General features: G+C 44.7%; 1 protein-coding gene across 7 annotated transcripts in view; it reads left to right on the forward strand.

Moving 5' to 3' along the window:
• CYP4F22 (cytochrome P450 family 4 subfamily F member 22) overlaps window positions 1-26,914 on the forward strand; it is a 288,015-nt gene that overhangs the window by 147,461 nt on the left and 113,640 nt on the right. The window contains exon 3 of one of the 7 annotated variants that reach the window (XM_078682603.1): window positions 13,166-13,310. The exons of the other annotated variants lie outside the window; for them this stretch is intronic. Within the exon in view, the coding sequence (XP_078538729.1) occupies window positions 13,166-13,310 (145 nt within the window). The remainder of the gene's footprint in view (window positions 1-13,165; window positions 13,311-26,914) is intronic. 7 annotated transcript variants of the gene reach the window in all.

Here is a 26,914-nt window from a genome sequence, read left to right on the forward strand (position 1 = left end):
AACCCACTACAAATCGTTATTTGGAAGGGGCGTGTTTAGGCTTCCCTGCCAAACAACAATTTGTTAAGATATGTATCAATGATTTGCAACCGAAGCCCAGTGGCAAAACATTAACATTTTGCCAACTACTCGAAGGTTGTGTTATTCTATTCACAAATGGGAAATGGTCCCTTTCGTCCGCAGGTCCAGTGGCAATTCTCAAACACACAAAACAAAAAAGCTTTTTTTTAAAAAAATGCAGTCCTGTTTCCTGTAAGAAAGACAGGCCGTCTTAAAAGAAAAAAAGTTTACTTTATTAAAATGCGATCACAGACATCGTGTTCTGATGACGCAGGCAGGCCAACATCGCTATGGTGTCATCTTGTTGTAATGAGTCGCGATCTACCTCATCGGTATTGATCAGGTACGTCGGATTGTGACCCACTATGATTCTGAATTTTGTGAACTGACCTATTAGTTCATCTTTCGATTCACAAAATTCCTTTCAATTCTCAGAAAACAACTGCGTAATTTACAACCAATTTTTGTGAAACGAAATTTTGTACAACGGGCCCCTTGTTTTTAGGTCGAGGACCTAAAGGCTGCGCTTGCGCAGTCTCCGGTCGGAGATTTAATGTTTTTGAGTACGGGGCTTGAACCCGCCTTTCTCCTCCATCTCTCCTCCATTGGCTGGCTTCCTAACGGAGGCCAGCCATTGGAGGAGAGGGGCGTCACTCCAATCAAGCCCCGTCTCTTTCGTATTCGGGGCAGTGTTTTTGGCGTTCTTTATACCTGTGACGTCATTCATCACTCAGAAGCCAAGAACACGCCCCCGAATCCGAAAATTTTCGGCCGTCATTTTTTTTCACTCTCGTAGCAGGGTGTGTGGTTATCCTTGTTTCCCAATGCAGTTCATTCACACCCTCAACATATGGGCAGAAAAAAGGAGAGGTGAGGCATGACCATGGCGCAAAAGTTTAAGGAACGCTCCCTGCCGAGAGGCCCGATGCAGGAGGGATATTGTGTCTTGCAGGGCGTGCGCAGCAACCTGCACTAAAGATTGTCTGGCTTCACCTGGGGGAGTTGCTGGTCTCAATAGGCATGAAAGGTCCCAGGAAGGTTCGGCGTGTTGATGGCAAAGGGCGCCGAGGCCGCAAGACAGCACGCCAATTTTCAGGCAGGAGTAAGTCACTGCCGGTTCTGTATGCGGTTGTGAAGTGATTGAGGCGCTTGTAGGCCCTGCGCCGCTTCTGGCTGGTGAGTCAGCGTGCCAGACCTTTATGGTCGCGTTGTGAGGATGCTGGGCTGTGTGGGCAGGAGGGAGCAACCGAGTGCCTGCAGCCTCAAGTCTGTCCTGCCTTTCCCCCCTACTCCACTCCTGGAGCGACCGGGCAGCCGCCTCCCTGTCCCGGCGGGGCCTTTGGGAGTCAGTGGAGCGAGTCAGGAGCAGTCTTAAGCGACCGCGTCCCGGAGGAGGTAAGATTTGAGGCGGGGGTGGGGGGAGCGTATCACGTGTGGACCCATGCCTGGCGCTCTTACCTCCGTTGCAATGGTGCGCTGTGGGTCAGCTCAGATTCCCGGAGACAGGGCCTGCAACTCCGGCTTGCGTCCGCTTCGCATCGGGTTACGCCGGGTGACAGGAAGGCGGCTCAGGCGGTACAGATCTGCGACTTGGAGGTATTGCCAGGCACAGCTCATGCTGAGCCAGCCGAATGTGCCAGGTAGGAGGAAGTTCAGGTCGCATCTCTGGGGGAAATAGCTGTTGGGCTGGTGGAGACTGGCGGAGCTTCAATGCCGCATGGCCATTTTGTTCAGTGGCTTCGCCAAGTCCCCTTTTATGACTTACTTGAAGCATGCCTTTCTTAAGTGTTGTGATGTAAATCGTATCATATTTCACTCTCTTGTTAGATCTCACCTCGTGCCACCAATTCTCATTGGATAGTTTCATGTATTGCTTGTTGCACCAAAGTTCACAACACTCAATTATTTTTTGCATCGAACGGGCAAATTCTTGGCAGTATTTGTATGTGTAGCCTTACAGTGTCGCACACACAACTTGCTGCCTTTCAACACTGGAAATATCATTGCTCATTACGTCATTCATTTCCCTCTGGATCTCTGGGTTACTCTCACAGTTTTTTTCTCTCAGTTGATTCTCTTTGTTTAGGCAATCTTTTTTTAGAACTCAGGTGTTTGCCCTCTGAAAGACTTACGCTTGTTTTCTCTCTTAATCTGTCTTGTTCTCTCTTGCTCTGTATATCGAGTCTCTATCTAGAGGTGCCTTAATCCCATGTCTATCTCTTGCTCTCTCTGTCTCTCATTCTCGCTGTCAGTTTCTTTTTGTCCATAACGATGTCTCTGCCCCCCTTGCACGTTCTGGCTCTCTCGGTCTCTCACTCTCACACACTCTCACTCTCTATCTTTCTCTCTGTCCCAATCTATTTTTCAGCGTTTTAAAACGGCAGACGTTGGATAAGAAGTGTTCTGTAAAAACACGTTTTTAGAAATCTGATGTTTTGGTTTAGCTGCCAGTTAGCAATAATTTGCAGCTTTAAAAAGTAGCCTCTGTTGTAGGCAAATGTTAATCAGAATAATTTGTTGCCTTAATCTTGTTGCCACACGCACCAGTAGCTACAGCAAACATCCCGTGAAAGGGGGGGAGGCAGAATTAGAGCAATGCAAATAAACCAGAGTATTACATTTAAAACATGACTGAACTACAATGTTTACTTTGTTCCTTGGCACTGGTAGTAGTGTATAGAGACACCTGCTTGTATCTCGGTGACAAAACTGAGCAGGAAACTACAGAGACTGATATCCAGGGCCTGTTCTGTTGAATCCCATGGCGATGGTCCTTTGTCACCAGTGCTCAAAGGCTCTTTCTTGTCTTGTGTTTCATTTGACCGAATAAAAACGTTGTTGGCCTACAATTCAATATACATGCTATCAGCTGAATCTCTGGTGGCGGGAATTTGTGAATTTAACCCAAATAGATCACAAATCATATATAACACTAGTCCAGTGTTATCTTATTTAAAATTGGTATTGCCATTCATACACCAGCTCGAAAAGTAAGTGCTGCTGGCTTTAATGCCATTGTTTTCACGCCATTTGGGGACCACTGAACTCTAGCGCAATTGCACCTATTACCCCATTTATAACTTCTTCCCTCATCGAAAACTTCTTCCCTGGGGAGTTGAGTGATCGCTGCTGAGGGAAACGCTATTGGCCAGAGGAGTTTTATTTGCTGATAAGGCCGGGCCAACCTCCTGAGTCTGTACACATGATAAGTAAATTGGGTGCCATAAAGCTATATACTACTAACATAAATTAATTACAGCACTTAGAAACGATATATGATAACGTGTTATTTTGAAATGGAGCCACTTCCGCCACTAAACAGACCACTCCACCAATGGAGCAGCCCGCCGCCTCCATTGCCTTTCCCAAAAAAACTGACTGCAATGCCATATATGAATTACAACATGCAAAGTTTCCTAAAGAGGGTTTAGAAGGTCTACCATAATAATATTATTTATGCTTTTATTAGCACACTTTTCGAACACATAGCTAAAATCCCACCGTTTTTTTTAGGAACTTACGAAGGAGCAGCTATTCTTTCGTGGTGTGCCATAAGTCGATTCTCGTCAGTGCTGTTGAGGAGAGAATGAAAAGATAGCCCAAACTCATTCAAAACCTGGCAATAAAGTAGGATAACAATGTGCCTTTTGTAGTAAAGTGTTATACATTAGACCTTTTAATGGATCTGAAGCGTGCATGTCAGAGTTAACGTATTCCTTAGTGGAGCTGTGTAATCCAACATTGTGACGTAAATTTGGGGGTCGTTCTTTGGTGTATGGTGCATGTTTGAGGGGTCTCATTTAGGACTGTTGTTTGTTTACCCCTGATCTTTAGCATTGTAGACAAAGTAACCTTCTACTGAGCCATGCCTACCGTTCAGAGAGAACCCCTCCCGCAGAGACTTTTCCATGAACATGCCTGCAGGGGCACGCACTACATACTGAGAACACTTGCGAGCCATTTGCCAAATTAATGCCAGGCTGCAGTTCCCGAGGAACTGCTTCATAAGAGGATGGTTATTCATTAACAAAATGGGCGCGGATGCCAACATAGGAGATAACATCAGTAAACACTTGAAACAACAGTTTGTTGGGGTCAAAGGGCAGGAGGCACAGGCATTTGCCCTGCAGCACATGGGATAGAGACGTCATTCCTTTACACTCACCCTCGCGCCATGTGATGTATGCCAAAGGGCTGCCAACTAGCAGTACTTTGTATTAAGACTTTTAAACACAACTTAAATAAACTCAAAATCTGTATTTAGCTGGCTATTGAAAGAAGCACAAAGACATTAAGTACAACAGAGCACTTTCCAAACACTTTTAGATTTGTTAGACTTTTTCCCAAGTGTATATCAAAGGAAATGCTTTTATGTAACCATTAATGAGTACAAAGATTCTATATGGCTTTCAAGACCACAAGGATCTTTCTATAATTCGTATGCCAAAACCTAAATACCAATCCCAATTCTTAAACCAGCCTGGTCAGTCTTCTGTTAACGCTAGTCCCAACCAACATCTTGCATCGAGCCGGTTCACTAAGCTTTAGTTGAGTAAATGTGGCCTGACTGCCAGAGCTGCCGACTTTGGGGCTGGGGAACCAGGCTCGAGTTTCTGCGTCAGCTATACATCTTGTGTTTCTGGGCAAATCTCTTAATTTCCCCGTGCCTACCAAAAAATGAATGTGTCCTTGTGTATTGTAACTGGCGCTCTTGTGAAGCGCTCCAATACCTTTGGGTTGAGTTCACGCTATATAAAACTACAACAAAAAAAAATGTATGCGCTTGGAAAGTCAGAAGTAAGTCACACCTACAAACAGAAACATCTCTTGAGATGCCAGAATCTGCATCTTCTGAAACAAACACAAACCACACATACAATAACCTAGAAACTCCACGTCTTGTGCTAGCAAGGCACAGAGATGCTCGTAATTCAGCAATGCATTAGGGCTTCATTCACTCAGCCTGGCCCTTTGAAACAAACAAATTGTAAATGGCTTGCAACATTTTTGATAGGGTAATCAAAAATATGTTGTCTAATAATTACACCTCACACTGGTCTCACGAGACCTGGATACTGTATCCAGGGCTTTAAGTGGGGGGAGAAAAAAAACTGGGGGTGCTCCAAAAGGGGCGTGGCAAATTTCTTATAGGGGTGTGGCCTATCCGAGTAAGGGCGTGGTCTAAATGAAGATAACCAGCATTGTGTGCTTAAGAAAATCACGAAGTCGCATCCAGCAAAGGATAATAAAATAGGCAAAAAAAGTATATTTATTAAGTATAAGCCATAAAATACCAAACACTTAAAAAAAATTGCTATTTCCAAACTTAGAATTTAAAAAACCATCTTCACTAAAGGATGTGTTATTAAATTCTGAGTTCAGGCAGAGGCGCAACTAGAGCCAAATTTCGGGAGGGGGACTGAATCTTTAAGCAATAGTCAGAGTGCAGCTGCAGGGGCTCTTAGAAGGGGTAGGACAACAACAATTCTTCATTAATATGCAAATGGTCTTTTAAAGACCTGTGAAGTGTTTGAGTGCGGCTGTGTGTGTGCCTGGGAAGCGTCTCATCCCGGGCTGGCACACACGATGGGGGGCTGAAGCCCTTTGAGTCCAATGGGTGTTGCGCGCCTGAGTTCAGGGATACCAGATTCCATAAGTCTATCTTGCCGTTATGGGAAGATATGCAGGTAATCATGTCACATAGCATTCCCCATGTTATCCTATGTGCAAGATAGCCTTTCAATAGTGAAAAACGAAATTGGCAGTATTTCACTATCAAGACATGTTACCCACACTAGTAACACCAAACAAAAACCGGGACGTCTGCTCACCTTATCTTTGACCTTTGAGGCCCGAAAATAGAGCCCCCTAGAGCCCCCTTTCGAGGAACTCCCCAAAAAACTGGGGGGCTCAGCCCCCCATAGACCCCCCCGCTTAAAGCCCTGACTGAATCTATATTATTCCTTGACATACACTGTGTGATCTAGGACACACCATGTAATCTTTCTCTAAGTTTCCTTAACTGAGAATGCTTGGAAATATAAGAAGCAACTGAATATTAGCACAAGAAAACTGTCCCTAGCAGAACGCACAGCGCAGAATGAATTTTTAAATAGGGCAAACCTGAAAAGACACATTCACTCGTTTGAAAGGGACTATTCTCCCTTATAAAACATCCATGTGGAAGGGGGGGGGGGGGGGTCCTTATGCTGGCCTTACACTCACTTTACTTGCTCTCTTTCTATTCTGTCTTTCACACTCCTGTTTTTTTCCTCAACTAGAGCTCTTTTTTCTGCCTGGTTGTCTCAGCCTCACATTTACACATGTCCCCTTCCTTTTTTGCAGTTTAAATTATCAATTGGAGTTTTCGGCAGTACCTCTGTTTGCTTTTTGCGCCCTCCTCTCAGATAGGCCCTTCGCCAAATGGATTCACTTTATTTTGCTAAACTCAGAGATTAAACGTCTTAAAATAATGTAGGGCCTGCATGAGGAGGACGTGTGTTTATTTTCCTGAGCTGCTGCTACTTTCAAACATGTTTTGGCCTAGTCCCTGGCGTTCCTTACATGATCAGGGCATGTAGCTCCAACGACCCCTTTATGTGTGCTTAGTGTCCTGGTCCAACCTGGACAAACACACGTTCACACATGTGCAAACATATAATGACCCTCACTCACCCATACCGCTTAAAGAGAAGATCTCCGCCAAAGAGCCTTTCAGCGGGGCCCGTCGGGCATTGCAGCGCCGGCCCCATGTGGAGCTAAGCCCTATGATGAAGCATGACACCCATCCGGGTGTGTGGGGGCTCAATCTTCCATTTAGGAAGGCCCTCTTCTGAAATGTAGACTTTCCACCTACACTTTACATTAGACTTTATCTCTTCTTATAGGAACAGCTACACACTTTTGTATTTATATTTGACCAAACATAAAATGACACATGTAAATGAAGGCATACATAGACTCCTGCGTCGGCTCCTTCGCTATGGCGGAGGAGCGTCGTCCCCCCCGCCAGCACTTTAAAAAATGGGAAAAAATACAACGGGTTTAAAACCAGTTTTATTTTTCCTTCTGCCGAGGCTTGGGGGTGGAGCCAAGCTGGTGACAAGCTGGGTAGGGACTGCTGGGCACTGCCTTCACTGGGCATGTGTTTCACTAGCCGTCCTAGGCCTGCCAAACCCACCCGCAGTGAAGCTCTCTCCAACCCAGCTGCTTTGCTGGTTGGAGAGCGAGCAGGCACAGCCTCCCAGCCTATGTCCTGGAGCACAAATCCTCAGCGATCAGTCCAATCCTGAAGCTGCTCTCGCATGAGAGCAGCTTCAGGATTGGCCTCAGGCTGGGAGCCTGTGCCAGCCTGCCTGCTGTGAAGAGGAGAACAAGTGCGCAATGATACTGGAGGGCAGCAGGTACGTTTTGTTTTATTCTTTTTCTGTTTGTCTCCGTAGAAGCTCCTCCCCCCGCCACACCTATTTTCCCCAGTACGAGCCGCTCCTGATAGACTCACTCTTGCTCGACTGTTAAGAATAACCGCCCTGCTCTCCATCTCTCATTCACGAGTTGCCCGAAAACTGCGAATTATATACGAAACTTTGCAGTGCTTTTGAAACTGCTGCCTGCAGACTGCCTGGGAATGTGTCGGGGACCCATGGGGACCCAGGGACCACAGTTTGGGACACCCCTGTCCTAGCTATGGTCAATAGGCAGTGTGTGCACCTAGAAAGCAGTGCATATATTTTGCATGACTGCTATCATGGGTATTGTGGGCCATGGTAAATTAGATGATTGACAGCTTTATGGGGGACTATTGTAAGTTGCATTGATGGTGCAATTGTTGTGCAGTCTGATACGTCATAGGAGGGTGCAGTGAGCTTGCAGAGTTGTATGTGGCAGAAGGCGACGTGCTGTAGGAGTGCGGCCTTCCTACAGATTTACTATACCAGAGAGAAACCTGTGCGGTGTGCTTGTGGTGATGCTTACATTGTTCCTTGTGCCAGAGGGTGTATGCTCTGGAGAGTGTGCTGTGGGCTTGTAGAGTATTGCACACCACAGCGTGCATGCATGAGGGTTTTGCTTCTATTGGGAATCGCACTTTCCCTACCTGGTAGTGAAGGGTATCGGATGATGCTACATATCTCTTTTTGGATGATGGTTAGAGTCATCAAAGGTAATAAGTACTTTGTGTGGTTTGTTTTGCTTGCAGCCTTGTTATTTGATGATCCTTCCAATGCTACTCATTCGTAGTAGTGTCTCGTCATTGCTGAAGCATTGTCACGCATTTTTTGAGTTGATTTTTTTGTCGCCCTGTTTTGAGGGCGTGTGTGTTGCATCCTTGGTTGCCTGAAAAACTGTGCCTGTTCCTTGTGCCAGTCGCTGGGCCTGAATGTTCCAGAGTGGAGTCTGTGATGCAGAATATTTGCTGTGGTTGCATGTATTCCTTGACTGACTTGGAGAAGGTAGAGCTAAAAGAAGACCAGCCAGCCCCTTGCGAGGCACTAATGATGCAACATGTCTGTAAATCTGTCTTTGTAGAATAAAAGCGCCTAAGAGTACCTGTCTTGAGTCCAATCACCCATAAGCCTCCTTGTATCTCATCTATTCCCTGGTGATTTCAGTCACCTCCAGTTGCTTATCGGATCATGGTGCTCACTCTCGTAATCACCCTTTTCAGTAGCACTCGCTATCATGTGCCCAGCGCCATTCCGATGTAATATTATCATCATACGGCAGTCAGAGCAAGGAATGTCCTATGTTCAAACCGTTTAAGAATTTAACAGAGGCAACCCATCTCAGGCATTAGTCGTTCCAGCTAGCCCAAGCCCTACCCTAATCTTCCAAAATCCTCCAGTGTTCCCCCAATAGACCCTCCTTTTCCAAAATAACCCGTCAATAGACTCAAAAATGGATATCAGCAAACATACTTATTCTATCAGAATAATCAAAACTGGACCCATGGCCAGAACCGCTTATTTAATTGCACAATGAGGCATCTTGGAAAATATTCCCTTTTTTGAGATGCTAAATGCTCCTAAAATACTGTGATGAAATGAGCAAGTCGCCCAGTTTCCTTGCTCTAGATTATTTGCTATCAGAATCTAACCTATGATGGTGGAGGGCCTGATTTAGAGGTTGATGATAATCTAAAATTTGCATTTTCCCATCAAATGTAGCAAATCATCCGTCAACAGATTACTCTGAATTACTGCAGGTGGCATTGCCACTCCGATTTTATGTCAGTCTTTCTCCTTGTGCAATTGTAGAGAGAGTTGTGGTTTCCTGTTATCCATGTGTTGTTATGCCTGAGGAAAGCTTTTTGAGCATCCTCTCATTTTGTTTCTTAATGGAGATGTACTATCCTGGAGGTGTTCAAGGGGGAGTGTGGGTGCTCTTTGGTCGCAAATTTCTTGCATCTCTTTTGATTTGGCGATTGCGACTTATTGGCCGACATGGCTTCTTCTCATGTGCCTTGAAGCATGGTCAGTCATCTAAAATCTGAGCTGTGTGTGCATTTGTGGCTTAATCAAAGGCTAACCTGGAGGTTTACGTTCTCTTCTCTACACCGAATATTCCATCTTTACACAAGGGGCGAGAAGGAGTAGCTATCAATAAGACTAGTGCTTGTATTTTCTGTGACATCATTTCTCACTTTGATGTCACAAAGACTCCTTGGCATGAAATAAAATGCACATGGCCCCGAATTCTTAAACACCAGGGGACAAAATAAGGAACTGAAACCCACATTTTTCTCTGAAGGCGACTTCTGCGGTCGTGAGTGGCTGTGCCCTGCTGAGATGCGATAAGAAATGGGGAACCGGTCTTCATAAAAACAGCCTCTCAAATTCTGATCTACTCTTGGCTCTTGTGGTGACAGTGACACCTGTGTGCTTGTGAATGGGCCAAATCCGGACCATGATCAATGATGAATCCTGAGGGACAAATGCACCGATATTGACGCCGGACCATATCCTGACAGCAGGTCCTGTGCTTGTTTATGGGGCAATTTTATTTTCTATGGAGCCGCCTGTTGATCATTGTTTTTTCCCCTTGTCAGACTGCCACATGCACAGCAGCGGTTGACTTTGGGCTGTTCCTTGTAGATTCTTACAGCCTTATTCATCAACGGGCCGTTTTGCGAGCCCCTAATAGCGATTCATAGCGAATCGCTATTAAGGACTCGCAAAACGGTATTCATGTAGGAATTGCTAAATAAATAGCGATTCCTACACATTCCTTATTTGCGAGTAGCAAATTGCTAATCGCAAATAAGGAATACTCCCCATTCATTCCTATGGGCCAAAAGGCCCATAGGAATGAATGGGGAGTATTCCTTATTTGCGATTAGCAATTTGCTACTCGCAAATAAGATAGCGATTTAAAGGGTGCCAGGGGTGTCCAAAGGACACCCTGTAGCACCCCTTAAATGCAAATTGAAACAGGTGTTGCGCACACACATGTCCAAAGGACATGTGTGTGTGCAACATGCAACTTAGAAAAATGCTTTTAAAAGCATTTTTCTAAGTTTTTCCTATTTACCGAGAGGTCTGACCTCTCGGTAAATAGCGGCCCAAAATTGCATTTTCGCAATTTTAAAATGCTTCATGAATTGCATTTAAGGAATCTCAAACAGAAATTCCTTAAATTCAATTCTTCGCAAATGTGCGAATTCTTAAATAGCGAATTTTGCATTTGGGATGATGAATCCCAAATGCAAAAATTGCACTCGCAAAAGGCAAGATTCTGAGAATCTTGCCCTTTGCGAGTGCAATTTAGCTTGATGAATCAGGCGGTTTGTTTCACTTGAGAGTTCACCACAAAGCAAAGTGGAGCAATCGCAGTTCAGGTGAAGAGCTCAGTACCGGGTGCAGCATCTGAGCTGGATAGAAAAACTCAGCTGTTGGTCTCCAACAACTGGAGAATGACCAGTACTGGAGGTTACTGTTTTGTGTTGTATGTGGACTCTGAATAAGGAGTGCAGGTGTTTACAAGTAGGTGCCAAGCACTTGCACAAATTAGCACTGACTAAAGTTTGGAGGTTGGGGGGGATCTGTAATATAATCTTTGGTTTACTATCCAACTGCCATACACGAGGGGGCTACTTCTAAAATGCTAAATACATGTTGACGCCTTGCAGGCATGAAACCCCTCCATCCATCAACGCAAAAACGATTGGCGGAGGCGAGCGACGATAAGTAATGTTGGAAACTTTGGCTCACATATATTTAAAATTGTTTAATACTGTAATATTTTAATGTTATTTATGACTGTGCATGATTTGAACCTGCTTACAAGTATTTACGATAACTATCCATTTACTATTCATTCTAAAGTTAGGGTTCTAGAGTGTTGGGCCTTGACACCAGTCAGCTCTGTTTTGGGGATGTATTGATGGGGCCACACACTCTTAATTTTCGGTATCCCAGTCAGACATAATGATAGTATGAACAGTAGATCAGTCACAGGAGTTATCCACGCCACAGAGCGATCAGTCATTGTGTAGAGCTTCACAGCAATTGCTCTAAGTAGCTGCAGACAAACCTTGTGGTGACGGGTCACGCGTGAACATTCATATCCAGTTTTCAAGCAGTCCTGCGCCTAAAATGACCATCAGTGCTCAGAAATGCTGGTCCTGCACTGATGGGGCTGGAGAAGGGAGCACAGGCTGAACAATTACTTAAGGAGGCAATTCATAGTGCTCCAGTGCTACCGACAAGCACAGCCCAAAGATCACACCACACCAATGACAAGCAAGAAACACAAGTGGACAGGGAGGGAGGGGACTCCCAGCATCTTTGAGATATGTGCAATTAATCTGAAACCAAGGTGTAGAGCAGCTCTCACGCTGAGTCAGAAACAACCAGTAGACGTGGCTGAGGACCAGCCGGAGCAGAAGATTACAAAGTGAGATCTGAGATTTCTTGACTAGGAAACTGGATACTGTGACACTGCACAGGGAATTTGCCACTGCATCATGGTGTGAATCAAATGGAGCGTCCACCCTCGGGCTGCACAAAGCCAAAGCAAAAGAAAATAATGATGCCAGCCCCTCAGGAGGACAGCAGCCAGCTACACAAAGGCGGCAAGCAAAAGAAGGGGACCCTGCTGCCTGCATTTCTAAAATCCAAGCCCAATGAATGGACTTGGGCAGGAAGTGGGACCTCAGGTGCTCATGGAGCCGCTTTATATATGGAAAACTAGAATTCGATCATTAAACACTTACAATACTTGCCCAGATGCAAAGCCCAAAGGAAGAATTTATATGCTTCATTTTAAATAGTAAAACTAGCGCTCTTGGTGCGCCACATGGGAGGTGCCTGCGTTCCTATAGCCAGGAAACAGGAAGTCCCACCTCCGCTCCTTGGCCTGATTGGATATTGCCTGAGGTTAGCACCATAGCTCGCAATGTCATACAATTCGGGATGTTGAGAAAGGCATTCCTGTTGCCCTGTCCATGCTGAACAACACCAGTGGTACGTACTGACCACTAGAAGGAATACTATTAATTCTCCAGTCCCACACTAACAATGGCTGCCACCTCCTCCTGGCAACAGTGGGTGGTTCTGCAAGTTGTAAACCTTTGATGCTAACAGATGTATACTACATTCAGCGACCGCTTTCCTTCAAGCAAGTAATGTGGCACACTGCAAGTTACACTCCTGAGTGAAATCTACATTTTAGCCTTCATTCAGCTCATCTAAATATGATGCCTCTGACACGTCATCAGCTCCCAATAATAAAACAAATTAATGAGAAATGGTAGTGATATGTTTCTTTCTATTTTCCCCCGAAAGCACAAGAATGTTTCTGTGAATCCTGAATATTATCACGAGCTTGGAGGTCGCTGGAACATTCAGGACTTTTTATGTTTAATATTCACCACACAGTATGCTCATTCTTACATTATTCTAACCACCAGTTTATGAGGGTTCTGACTGAATGCTTCGAGAGTCCTCTATTTTACCTACATAACACAAACTGTGTTCCTTAGAATGAACTGCGCATGTTTGCATCACAGTACACCTTCTTTTCACCAATTAAAAACAAATCTAGCCAGTTGAAACATGTGGAAGAAGAACCCTTCCTTTCTGTTTTATTTTTTATGGTTGATTTCCAGTTTATACCCTCTGAGGAAATGATGAAAGAAGTGGCTGAGTTAGTGAAAATCTTCCCCCACACAATCCTTACGTGGATGGGACCCATCATGCCTATTCTTTCTGTAGTTCATCCGGAGTACGTCAAGCCTTTGATGACTGCATCAGGTACAGTAACCGTGCTGCACAGTGAGTGGCGCCGTAGATACACGAGGCTGCATGTGACCGTGGTACTCTTGGTTCAGTCGTGTGTAATCAATGTTGAGATTTGTACCTGTGTTCTGCAGAGTGAGACGAGAGAGGGAACCCTTAATGTAGTTAGGCAGATGACGTTAAGAGTCACCTGGGCCAATATTGCCAAAATGAAGTTAAGAGTGTACTGGTGGCCGTTGTGACTGTTAGATGTGCGTGAAACTGGCCATAACAGCGACACCAGAAGTTGTTAGATCTTTTTGATGGCGGCACCTAGGGTGGACTCTTTGACATAGGTGGTGGTGGTGGTGGTGGTGGTGGTGGTGGTGGTGCCTGACAGAGGTGAGATTGAAGTTGACGGTGCCTCCTTGGATAGATGGACCTGAAAGAGATCAGTGGTGATGTATTGACTCTAGGACTACACCACCCATTACAAAAGAGGGGAAATGCACTCTGCCAATTTCGTGCCTGAAGTGAAGTTACTTCCACTATTTAATGTATTACTGCTAGTACAGGTGGTTGTCTCCTTTCCATCAAATCATCCTAACCATCAGAAATAACATCAGCTTTTTCGGAAACAAATTTGCAGTCTGACGGGGATTGCAAGTTTGTGAACTATTTCATCATTCTCTTGATTCTTGCTTATTGTCTACTCTACTTCGATTCTGTGAAAGGCTTGTAAAACTGTGCATGTCTGTGGAAATTGAGAATTTACTATCGATCTGAAAAACCACACCATATTTGTTTTCAGACTGGTTCTTGGGGATATGTTATACCACCAATTCACGCAGTCACACTACCCTTTTGATTCTTTAGATGCTGTGGCAAAAGCCCTCCAATTTTTAAACATGCAAGAGTTTCCAAGATTGGCTTACACGTCATAAGTTGATGGCAAATAGACACAATTGTTCTGAATTTCAAGTCGAGAAATCCTCTACGGAATAGGATGCATTTTAGGATCAGTACTTCATGTAAAACATTGATCTAAGGTGTCTTCTGAAACTCTGATGTGTCACCTTCTAGCCTCTTGAAAGATCTAAGTTACTGTTGGGTATGGGTGCTGTGTCAGTGCTTTTTAGTTATTCAGTAATTTAAGGGAAGATGTCTGTTAGAATGCCAACATACTGATATGGTCCCCATCCCCCCGCTGCTCCTCAATAACAGCTAAAAAGAAGGAGGAGTAAAGTTTGTTCTTCTTAGGGTTGGGCATAAGGGTTGCAAACCTGGTGACTAGATTGACTGTGACTTGTGTCCTATTTCTGGCTTACTAAGGTCATTGTGTCCTGAAGTTTGACTGCAATTCTCAGTTGCAGTTCCATTCAGCAACAGTGTGTGGTTGAACGTATCTCTTTAACTTCTTTTTTTCCTGCCTTCTGAGCCTGGACACCTATTATTATCAGTGAAATGTTCTGGTCATTGACTGGCACCATCTCTCTGAGCAAAACGTCCAAATGGGCTGGTGTAAGTTTTCGTCTTGGGATCACTCACAATGTCCTTTGGATGCAGAGCATTTCTTATATGTGAGAGATTATCAGTAATGTTGCTTTATAGTTGGAAATCCCGCTGCTTGTCTTTCTTCAGTACCCTCTTGTATGTGTGTTCCATAAAACTATGTAGGACGTAGGCCATCAACTTCCTTGGTGGGAGAAGAAAGAGGGAACATTACAATGAAAGTACAATTTAACATTGTGTTACAAGATGTGCAACTTGTGAAACTGCATTATAAGACTCTCATGCCACCTACCAAAGATACTCTTTCAAGATACTCCCTCCGGTGTCCCACTCTATTTGGCATTAAGGTGCTGTCACTGTGTTGAATAAGCAGATTTTCCCTAGATATCCTCAAGCACTGCTTGGCGTTAGTCGCCTCTAATTCATTCCATAATTATCCAATAAAGAGGCGGGCGCTGGAAACTGGAAAGCAGGAAACGGATGTTATGTTATGTTAAAATTTGGTAGAGCGCAAACAGCTGCCCCAGCAAAGGGGCGTCCCGGCGCTAAAGAACCACAGAACTTCCATGAGGGGCAAAAGCAAGGGCAAGGGACCTAAAGCGGAGGGAATAGGTGGGTTTTAACGGCTCTCCAGAAGGCAGACAGATTTTCCAGTGAGCGAATGCTCATAGGCAAGTCGTTCCAAAGTTTGGCTCCTAGCACTCTAAAGGAGCGTCCGCCAGTGCGAGCCAACTTTGTGAGAGGGATCGTCAGTAGTTGTTGACCTAGTGAGCGCAGATTGCGCTGTGGCACATAAGGTGTAAGGAGTGGCCGGAGAAGTTCTGGGCAACCAGTCTTAAGGATTTTAAAGATCATGACGAGGGCTTTAAACTGGATTCGGGACTCGATAGGTAGCCAGTGCAGTTTTCGGATTGTAGCTTTGGCCGAGCATCTGCGGGGAAGTCCGACCAAGGTTCTTGCCGCGGTGTTCTGCACGCGTTGCAGACGCGATATCTCTGCTTTGTTGGCGCCCAGGAGTAAGACGTTAGCATAGTCTAGGCGGGACAGAATTGTGGCTTGAATGATCGTTTGACGGACCTTGGGATCAAAGAAGCCGAGTATGGGATTGAGGCTCCTCATCAGGCCCACACAAGTGGCCGCCACTCTTTTTGTGTGGGTCTGGAAGTTGAGTGATGAGTCCATCCAGACGCCCAGATTCTTGACCAAGGATTTGGGGGGTGGGATGGTGCCCAGTGACGATGGCCACCAGTGTTGGTTCCAGTGACTGGTGTTCTTTCCGAGGAGCAGCACCTCCGTCTTGCCTGCATTAAGCTGCAGACAATTATCTGTCATCCATTGGGCTACAGCAGCCAGCCCAGCCCTGAACCTTGCTGCAGAGATAGAGAGACCTTCGGTAAGAGTGATAGCCAGCTGCGTGTCATCAGCGTATGACACCAGCGAGAGGTCCCATTCTCTGGCTACAGCCGCAAGCGGCTGTACATATAGGTTAAAAAGGGATGGGCTGAGTGCAGAGCCCTGAGGGACTCCCTGTCCGATGAGGTGGGACTGGGAGAGGAATGGAGGGGCCGAGACCCGGAAAGACCTGTCCTCCAGAAAAGAACGGAACCATTCCAGCGCACGGTCCGCGATACCTCCTGTAGCCAGACGATTCAGCAGAATGTTATGGGATACCGTGTCAAAGGCCGCGCTGAGATCCAGTAGGATCAGCGCAGCACTTTGGCCGGCATCAAGTATCGTCCGGAGATGTTCTGACGTAGCTAGGAGGGCAGACTCAGTGCTGTGGCCTGGCCTAAAACCGTTTTGAGATGGATCTAAGGTGTTGTTTAGATCCATGTGTTTGGACAGGGTGATGTTTACGTGGGCCTCTGCGAGTTTGGATATCCAAGGAAGCAATGAAATGGGTCTGAAGTTCTCCAATTTGGAGGGATCGAGAGTCGGTTTGTTAATGATGGGAGAGACCCACGCTTGCTTCCAGGCAGTCGGGACAGTGGCCGAGGAAAAGGATAGGTTCAGTATATAAGCTAGGGAGGGAAGCAAAAAATCCAGAGATTCCATGAAGTGGGCCGGTCTCATAGGGTCTGCTGGGGAACCAGACTTGACTTTCTTGCAGAGTACAGTCAGGTCTTCATGAGAGATTTCAGGTATGTGCTCCAACTTGGTGCCTTCATTGATGGGTAGAGGGGAGTTGAGAGATGTAGCAGAGTGGTGTGGGAAGGATTTACAGATGTTTTGTACTTTGTCAACAAAAAAAGATGCAAGATCTTCACATTGCTGTGCTGACATGGTATGGGAAGAAGAAGATCTCTTACTCTGCAGCTCATCTACAAGTTTGAACACAACTTTGGAGGGGTTAGGACTAGAGTTAATTTCCTCAGCGTAGAAGGCGGCCCTAGCGGAACAAATAGCTTTGTGATAAAGCTTTTGTTTGAGACGATAGACAGATTTATCTTTGTTACTGTATTCTCGTCTCCATGCTCTTTCGGCTGTCTTACAGTCCCTCCGCATGGATTTCAGAGTGTTATTATACCAAGGGTTGGAGGGGGAGCCCGTCCCTTAGTCCATTTGAGAGGTATAAGGGTGTCTAATCCTTGAGTGATCCAGTTATGAAAAGCAGCATATGTGGTGTTTATGTTTATATGCGCTTCTTAGTGGAATTCTCCTAAGGTGGCGTGCAGGTCACTGATTGAGAGTTTGTGCCATGCTCTTTTGAGGTGACGGGAAGGTTCAGTCCCGTTAAACGCTTCCTTAATCAGTATAGTGAATTTGATTAAGTGATGGTCCGTCCAATCCATGGGTTTTGGCACCTCTGTTAAAGTCTCCGGGAGGTTAGTGAAAACAGGGTCTAGAATGTGACCAGCCGAGTGGGTGGCGTCCTGAATCAGGGGGCAGAGTTGTAGGGCTGACAGGTCTGCCAGAAGATTTTTAAAAATGGGATCTTGATTCCTGTCGAAATGGAGGTTTAAGTCTCCTAGTATAGTGAAGTTAGCCGAGCTCACCACCAGGGAGTTTGCTACTTCGAGAATTTGTATTACTCCAGCCAGAGGAGAGCACATCGATGCAGACAGGCAGAATGTCTTTGGGAGATGCTCTAACTGCATCTCTGTGGCCTGGCTTTTTATACACATTTGTAACGTTTTATTGCAGTGTAACACATTCCTGGCATTACTTGGATGTATTGTAAAACATCCTTGGAATCTCCGCTTCAGGCCCGTTCCCACACATATCCAACAGCTGTCGTCCCCCCTCCCAAATCTAACAGATGATTGCCATCTTGCAGCTGGACATTCCAACAGGGCATAAAAGTGTGTGGGATCGGTCAGATCTAAAGGTTGTGCAAGTGATAAGATCAAGCATTTCTGTTTGTGCAACAATGTCTTGCTGTGTGGGGGCAATAAAGTACGTCCGCAAGGCTTGGTTTACAGCCTGGGACCGGATCAAGTGACCAGGTGCAGTTGGGGGTTATCAGAGGGGCCTGCTCGAGCGGGGAGGATGAAAGGACAAACGTGTTTTAGGGTGGGAAGTGGCTCCGGGGCTTTGTCAGGCTGGCAAGGTTTTATGACCTTAGTGCATTTGGTCATGCTGAATCAGGGCACCGGGGATGGTTGCAGGGTCAGGGTGAATCATAGGTGACTTGTAAAGCGCGAGATGGCCGCGGCACCTAAAATGGATGCCGTTTACGTGCGGGCAGTGGCTTCTTGTTAGGCAATATGGCGCCGGTGATGTTCATGCTTGTCGATTACTTTTCAACAACTGCAAATATGGGTGATGTGGCAGTAATTAATTGCTGTCTCTTTTGTTTTTTTGTGATTAATTCCTAGTTTTTTCCAGATGAAGAGGGGTTGAAAGAAGGTTCAGAAAGAGTAAAAACAATGCCTCATGTAATCCTGACATGGTTTGGACCCTACATTCCGTTTGTGTCCCTTGTGCATGCAGAGTACGTTAAGCCTTTGTTAAGCCTTTGGTGACCGCGTCATAGGTTCGGCTGCATGGCTTTATTGGGTTGTAGGTTGTACCTTGGCTTGGTATAGATCAATGGCTCCCAAACTCTCGACTCCTGAGGACCCTCATTAAATCACTACTGGAAGCCAGGGACCCTAAGCAATTTGACTATTTGACTTTCTAACATTAAAACAGTAATTCACAAAAAGTACACAAACAGTTTCACTCCAAACAAATACTGGAATTACTAAAGATTTTGTTATTTTATATGGGAACGTTGCAAAATTCAAAACATTTTAATGAGAAGGTTGGTGCTGCATCTCGCGACTAACTTTTCAATGCTTGGATTTATTTCACGGTACGAGGCTCCTGCTCATGCCGAGGCCAGACAGGAAATCCAAAACAGCCTTGGCAAATGTTGTCACACCAGTCTCTGTACGGTGCACACAAAGTGCAGCAAGTGAGCCTGACCACTACAAAGGGGACTTTGGGGACTCCCTTCCCCCCACCAAGAATATTAGGGGGGAAATGTTGCATTCTAAACACATTTGTCATTATATGTTGAATTGTAGTAGCTTTTAAGGCATAGTAAATTATTACCTTACTGTGCCAGGATACAACAATCTTTGTTAGGCTCCTCAATGATTCCCTCACTGTCACCCTCCAAATGGGCCTCTTAACTCTCCATAGTCCCTCTTTCACATGTATTTTATTTGTTTTATAGCACCTCTCATACCAGCGTAGTGTGTCGGAGCACTTTAAATCACACACATACATAGACAATGAATCATGCGCGTGTAAATCAGTATATAGAAAATGTTACATAGGGCAAAGGGGACTACAAGGTGCAGGATTCATGTCATCCATACTGGTAGGCATTTTTTAAGAGTGCTTGGTCTGGAGAAGCAAAAACTCAGGATTCAGAACATAACTGTGGTTACTGTTGACTTTAATAATAAGCATTTATTTCTACCCAACAAACCTTTTTTGGCAGCATCAGGATAATGAAAAACTTGGAAGGAAACATAACTTACTAACTTGTACCATGCAGTTTGCATGCAGCTCTTTGATGTCAGTTCATAGCTCACTGTGCTAGATTACAATTGTAACTTCTGAACAGCACAGTAACAGAATCTGTGGCAAAAGCAATAACAAACTGAGCTCTGCACAAACTATTGTTTTTTCAAATGCATCTTACATGTTCTTTACAGCAGGCATATTAACTATATGTGCTACCTTAGATGAGTCAAAGCTGCCACTGGACAACACTCTGATCTCTCTCCAGGAGGTACATCAATCACTGGAGTTATCGTGACACTTTTATTATTGCCCGAAAACTGCGCATTATTTCAGAATCTTTGCAGTGCTTTTAAAACTGCTGTCTGCAGACTGCCTGGGAATGTGTCATGGACCGCTGGGAGCCCGGGGACCACAGGTTGGGTACCACTGTAGGGTATTTGGAGGCCAGTGGTTAAGCTTGGCGACACCCCTCTGCTAGCTATGCTCAATATGCGGCGTGTGCACCTAGAAAGCAGTGCATATATTTTGCATGGCTGCTATCATGGGTATTGTGGGCCATGCTATGCTAGATGATTTGCAGCTTTATGAGGGACTATTGTAAATTGCATTGATGGTGTAATTGTTGTGCAGTCTGATATGTCATAAGGGGGTGCAGTGAGCTTACAGAGGTGTGTGTGGCAGAGTGCGATGTGCTGTAAGATTGCAGCATTCCTGCAGATTTACTATACCGGAGAGAAACATGTGTGGTGTGCTTGTGGGTACGAAGGCACTGTTCCTTGTGCTAGAGGGTGTATGCTCTGGAGAGTGTGCTGTGTGCTTGCAGAGTATTCCACACCACAGTGTGCATGATTGAGGATTTTGCTTCTATTGGGAATGGCACTTTCCCTACATGGTAGTGAAGGTATTAGATGGTGCTTGATGTGTCTCTTTGTGGATGGTAGTTAGTCATCAAAGGTATTAAGTACTTTATATTACAGATTTGTTTTTTGTTCAACTTGCAGCCTTGTTATTTGATGATCATTCCAATCTTTCATTTGACGCGGTGTCTCGTGGTTGCTGAAGACACTGTTGCGCATCTTTTGAGGTGATTTGTTATTCATCATATTGGGAGGGGGTGGGTGTTGCAGCCTTGGTTGCATTTTGGGTGGTGAACTGTGCATGTCCTTTATGCCAGTCACTAGGCCTGAGTGCTACAGCACAGAGTCTTTGATGCAGACCATTTGTTGTGGTTTGCGTGGCTGTCTAAGTGTACCTGTCTGAGTCCAATCACCCTTGAGCCTCCTTGTATCTCATCTCGATGCTTGTGATTTCCATCATACGGTGCTCACGCACAACCACCCTTTTCAATACCACTCGCAATCATGTGCTCCGCGCCATTCCCATGTAATATCATCATCATACACTATTGGGAATCGGAGCAAGGAACGCCCAATGCTTATACGGTTTGCAAATTTAACAGAGGCAACCCATCTCAGGGATCAGTCGTTCCGACTAGCCGAGGCCCTACCCTAACCTTCCGAAATCCTCCCGAGTTTCTGCAATAGACCCTATTCTTCCAAAATGTCCGCAGAATCAACAATGACTAGCAGCAAACATCCCTATTCTTTCAGAACAATCGAAACCGGATTCATAGCCAGGGCAGCTTTTATCATTGCAGAATGAATTGAATGTATAGTTCAAACCTAACTTCTTGAACACGATGAGGCACCTTTAAAAATATTCAATTTTTGAGCTGCTAAATGCTCACAAAATACTGTGGTGAAATGAGCAAGTCGCCCAGCTTCCTTGCTCTAGATTACATACCTTCAGATTCTATCCTATGACGGTAAAGGGCCTGATTTAGAGGTTGATGGTAATCTAAAGTTTGCATTTTCTCATGGAATTACTCTGAATTACCGCAGATGGCATTGCCTTTTACATTCCACATCTTGGCAGTGGTAATAACCTTCATGTCAGGAAGACCTAGTTGTGGCTCTTGGTTATTGGTATGTAAGGTCTCCCAGAATAACATGCTTCCTTTGATCACAGATTGAAGGAATATGTAGACCCCCCCCCTTTACCTAGACTTATGTCTGCGCTGGAAGAGGCAAACAAATCACATGCTTCACATGCCGCATTCCTCCGTTGTGTGCCTCCTGGCTCCTGTCTTCAGTCTTTCTCCTTGTCGTTGTAGAGAGAGTTTCGGTTTCCTATTATCCATGTGATGTTATGGCTGCGGAAAGATGCTTTTTGAGCATCCACTCATTTTGTTTCTTCATAGAGACGTCCCATCCTGGAGGTGTTCAAGGGGAAGTATGGATGCTTATTTGGTCGTGGATTTCTTGCATCTCATTGACTCGCCGCTTGAAACTGATTGGCCGACATGGCTTCTTCTCATGTGCCTTGCAGCATGGTCATTCATCTAAAATCTGAGCTGTGTGTGCATTTGTGAAAGAGTGGATTAATCAAAGGCTAACCTGGAGGTTTACGTCCTCTTCTCTACACAGAATATTCCATCTTTCCAAAGGGGCGAAAAAGAGTAGATATCAGTAAGACTAGGCGTTGTATTCTCTCTGACATAATTTCTCACTTTGGAGTTGCAAAGGCTCCTTGGCTTGAAAAAAATGCACATGGCCCGAATTGTTAAACACCAGGGGACAAAATAAGGAACTGAAACCCACATGTTCCATGCATATGAGCTGTAGATCTTCGCATAGATCACCATCTAGTATTGGGTCCGTATCTTTGCACTTTGTGACTGGAAAGACTTCTTCGAAGAAAAACAAAGTAGGTGGCTCCTCCTTTTGGTGATAGTGCGCATGGGCATCGACTCCATCCCCAGATTGTTTTTTGTCCGCCATCGGGTTCGGATGTGTATTGCTATGCTCCGGTTTTGTTCGTGAACACCTTTGACGCACAATCCTCTCCCCTCAACGGTATTGGCTTTCGATCGCGGTTTCCCATTCGGCGCGTATCGTTCAAAGTGAAAGAACCTTCGAATGGGAACCTCAAGGCGGGCCGACCACGCCAGCAGTTGATGGAACGGACTCCATTCAAAATATGTCCCGGTTGTCATGCTAAATTTCCACGCACTGATTTGCAACCTCTGCTTATCCCCGGAACACGATGAAAAGGACTGTGAAGCATGTCGATCGTGCCGATCGAAAAAGACCATTCGTGATCGTCGGGCTCGACACCACGAGATGCAACGCGGTAGCGATTCCATACCGGACGTCTTCGGAGAAGATTCAGATCATTCAGCTTCCGAAGCCGAGGACGAAGAGCCAGCCCCATTCCGGTGCCGAACCAACACCCTCAACACCGAAACACAAGTCCAAGCACTTGCCACTCTCCACACCATCTGCACCAAAGACACCCTCGACACCGAAGTCCTTGGAGCCGAAATCCTCAAAATCTCAATATTCTGAGCCCAAATCTTCCAAACTAAAGCTTTGGAGCCAAAATCCTCGCAACTGAAACCTTCTGAACCAAAATCCTCTACACCTGAAGGCTCGGAGACACAAATACCTCTGAAGAAAAAGGACATGTGTACTAACCCTTCTCCCCCTTACATACCTCCCTCTCCTCCCCCTAACATACCTCCCTCTCCTCCCCTAACCCCAATTTAATCATTACACCATCAAATTCACCACTTCCTCCACTATCACCTGACACACAGGATGAAGATGATGGGGATGAAGAGAAGGATATACCACAAGATAAGAACATAGGTTTAAACAGAGGTTTCGTGATTTTTATCTGAAATCAGCATTTTTGGGGGATTTCTATTATGGTGGAAGTCTTTCTTCTAGCCACCAAGCTCTAGTGCAGTATTCACTTTTTTCCTCAAGTCTGTTCCGTTTTTTTTTGTTTCTACTAGCCGCATCAATATCCGGCCAGTTTACGTCTTCAGCTGAACGCGCTTCATTTTGAAGCTAGTATACTCTTATCATGTGACACGCGTCACCACAGTTAAAACGCATGACATTGGCTAAATGTAATGTTTCCGGCAAACAACACCAGGAAATACGGAAGTTGACCGATCATTTATCTGCACATGAACGCCGTTTCTCCACTGAAGTAATTTTAAATTCATCGCACTTTTCTTGCAAAGCTCGTGTATAACTAAGTGATTCGGTCGTCGGTTAAATAACCCTAACGATAAACGGTCGCTGTACACCAGCATTTAATACGCTGTCCTGTAATAATTTTTTATGCCGCGGCTAACGACGCCCACACACTGTAACTTTATCGTCCCCTAGACCACTTTTCTGACTCAGACGTACTCTTTTATATCAGGCACATTTAAATCACCCTCTACATTCCTCCACAAGATTTCTATCTGTTTCAAAGAAATAGCAACAAGTAAAACCGGATATCATGAATTCATGTATGTAAACCACTGTATATATACTTGTTTCTTGTTGCTGATATTTGTAAAAACTGTTTCCGCATTTTGAAGTGACTGATCTGGTCCTGTGTTTTTCCTTTCCAGACCCCTGAGGAAGGGTCGTTTTTTGGTGACCCGAAATGCATTGGGTGTTGTATAAAATGCATGAAATATGATGATTGAAATGATTAAACAACAACAGATTTGATTTACTCATGAAAGGATTATCATGAAGTAAAGCAAAAATTGATTAATCTGCAGAAATAACTGTGAATGTATTCATTACATTGGAAAATTTCCTTGTGAAGAAACATCGTGTTTCCAAGTAAAGCGTGTGCAAGCCTTAGTGAATGGAGATTCCTATCACACGCAAGTACAAGATCAGAACATACCACAATACACTGATCCCTGGGAGAATTATGATAGGGAACCAGATCATGACAATGAACCCGACCTATATCCCTCCAGACCCTCCCCACCTGATGACAACATTGGCTTTGTTAAGACACTAACGCACTCACAAAGATCTACTAATACTCTACCAATGCTCATAGGAATGTTAAAACACACTGATGAGGAGTTAAAAGATCCTGTTAGATCCAGAACACTCACACCTAGAGTAGATAACAAATAAATAAAAAACTCGTACAGACCCTGTATATATTAAAGGTCAGTTGCCCTTAGACTCTCTTGTGGCATCGAACACTCGCAAGAGAGCCACCTCTCAAACCACAGGCAACGCCCCTCCTCCTGATTAGGAGTCTAAACTCATTGATGCCTCAGACAAAAGAGTGGCTTGCAAGCGGCTAACCATTGACGTTTTGCCAATGCTCAGGCTCTCTTAGCACGATACGATAGGGCTCACTACGATGAGTTGGAAAAACTCATGCAACATTTGCATGATCAATACAAAACCAAACCTAATGACCTCATAAAGGAAGGGAAGCTCATTACTAATACTTCCATCAAATGGGCACTAGATGCGGCAGACATAGCATCCTGTGCCATCAACACTAGCATAATATTGCGCAGACATGCTTGGCTTAGGATCTCTGGATTCAAGCAGGATGTAGTGTAGTTCCTATATCCCTAATAGGCTCTGTGCATTGGAATAATATACACTATAGATTTGACATAGGACTGCAGTCAGTATGTCTCTATCGAGTACATTAAACTTAATTACTTGTGTGTGCCAGCTAACTCAGAGGTCACTAGAAATTTTCTTGAATGAACAAGAAGGGATTCGTTTCTGACAACCGCATAAACATGACAAGAGTCGGAACAATGTCTTCAGAGTCGTGGAAACAATAGATTACAGTTTCACTCAGTCAATCGTGCATGCTTCGTTTCTACAGATTTGCACAGAAATAGAGAGACGGGCGTTTAAATAAAAAGGATTTATTGAACAGTCTTCTTTCTCATGGCAGAGAGATATGAACTGCTACAATCGTAAGACAGAATGTGAAGTATAATGCATACAGTATAAACAGTAATATAAAATAATACTGTAATAGCATGGTCTGTTGCAATGACATATATAAAAATACATACATAAATAACACAGGCTAAAATACTCAACTGGTGCTTCTAACATAATCCTACCCCACTGTACCTAACCTAAGTCTAGTATGAGGAAATAAGCGGGTGCTGTTTTAGCTTAAGTTTAGTTTAGTTTAGTTTTGCCAAGAATTGCCAAAAGTTTCTCTAGGTTCTAATCCGCTCCATACCTTAGAATGAAAGAGGTTGGTATCTCTTTCCCGGCACTCGATCTCTAACACCCTGCAAGGGGAGTCAGAAACACTGGAGCTGGATTCTCGGCAAGGAGGATGACAGCGTCTGGTCAGTGCGTCAGTTGGGAAGATGACTTCCTTCTGGAATTGCTATGGTGAGCCGTGTCATGCAAGTAGGTAGCCACACCGTGTCTTGCCATAGCAAGTGAAGGTATATTTATATCTTGAAGGTGTTTAGGAATGCCTGTATTGGCGTACAAGTCGGGCATATGAACGTCATGAATGAACCCCTAAGGAATAGATGTTCATACATAATAAATGAGTTCTTGGAGAAATCAAAATCCAGGCAAGCGGAAGTCCTAAAGGCATAAGAGTCTGGTTTTCCAACAACTCGTTGTGACGAAGAGGATCGGATGTAGTTGACCATGCCTTTCTCTGGTTAGCATGAGCAATGCCTAAATAAGGGCTGGATTTCTATGCCTAAATAAGGGCAATGTGAATTATACCTATATAAAGGCATACATCAGGAAATCTAAAGATGGTATATAAATCGACACACAACAAGGAGGTACAGTCCTCCATACTTAATCAACCTTTTGATAAGAAGCATTTTTTCGGGCCAGCTGTCGATACTTCCCTAGGAAAAAATGAAAAAAGACACAAAAACTGCAAAATCCATGGGGGCCTTACAATTACCCTCTAGTAGGGGTTCCTTTCACTGCTCCTTTTACAGGGGTGACTCAAAAACAGTGTTCACAGAGAATCTCTCCTCTTCTTACAGGGATAACAACAAACCTACCTCATCAAGAGGTTATTTTCGAGGACGCTACAGAGGAAATAATAAGGGAAGAGACAGAGGTAACTCCACCCGCACTTCCCATGCCAACAAGCAGTGACTTCCCTCCGCTACCCCCAATCATTCCACTCCTGTCGGGGGACATCTCTCACTGTTCCTACCTGTCTAAAAGTCTATCACCTCAGACAAGTGGGTAATACAAATTATCCAGTATGGTTACTGCTGGAACTTACCTGCACTCCCCGACTATTCCCCTAAAGGAACGTGTAATGTT

This window comes from Lissotriton helveticus, chromosome 1_1 (assembly GCF_964261635.1).
Source record: "Lissotriton helveticus chromosome 1_1, aLisHel1.1, whole genome shotgun sequence".
Lineage (NCBI taxonomy): Eukaryota > Metazoa > Chordata > Amphibia > Caudata > Salamandridae > Lissotriton > Lissotriton helveticus.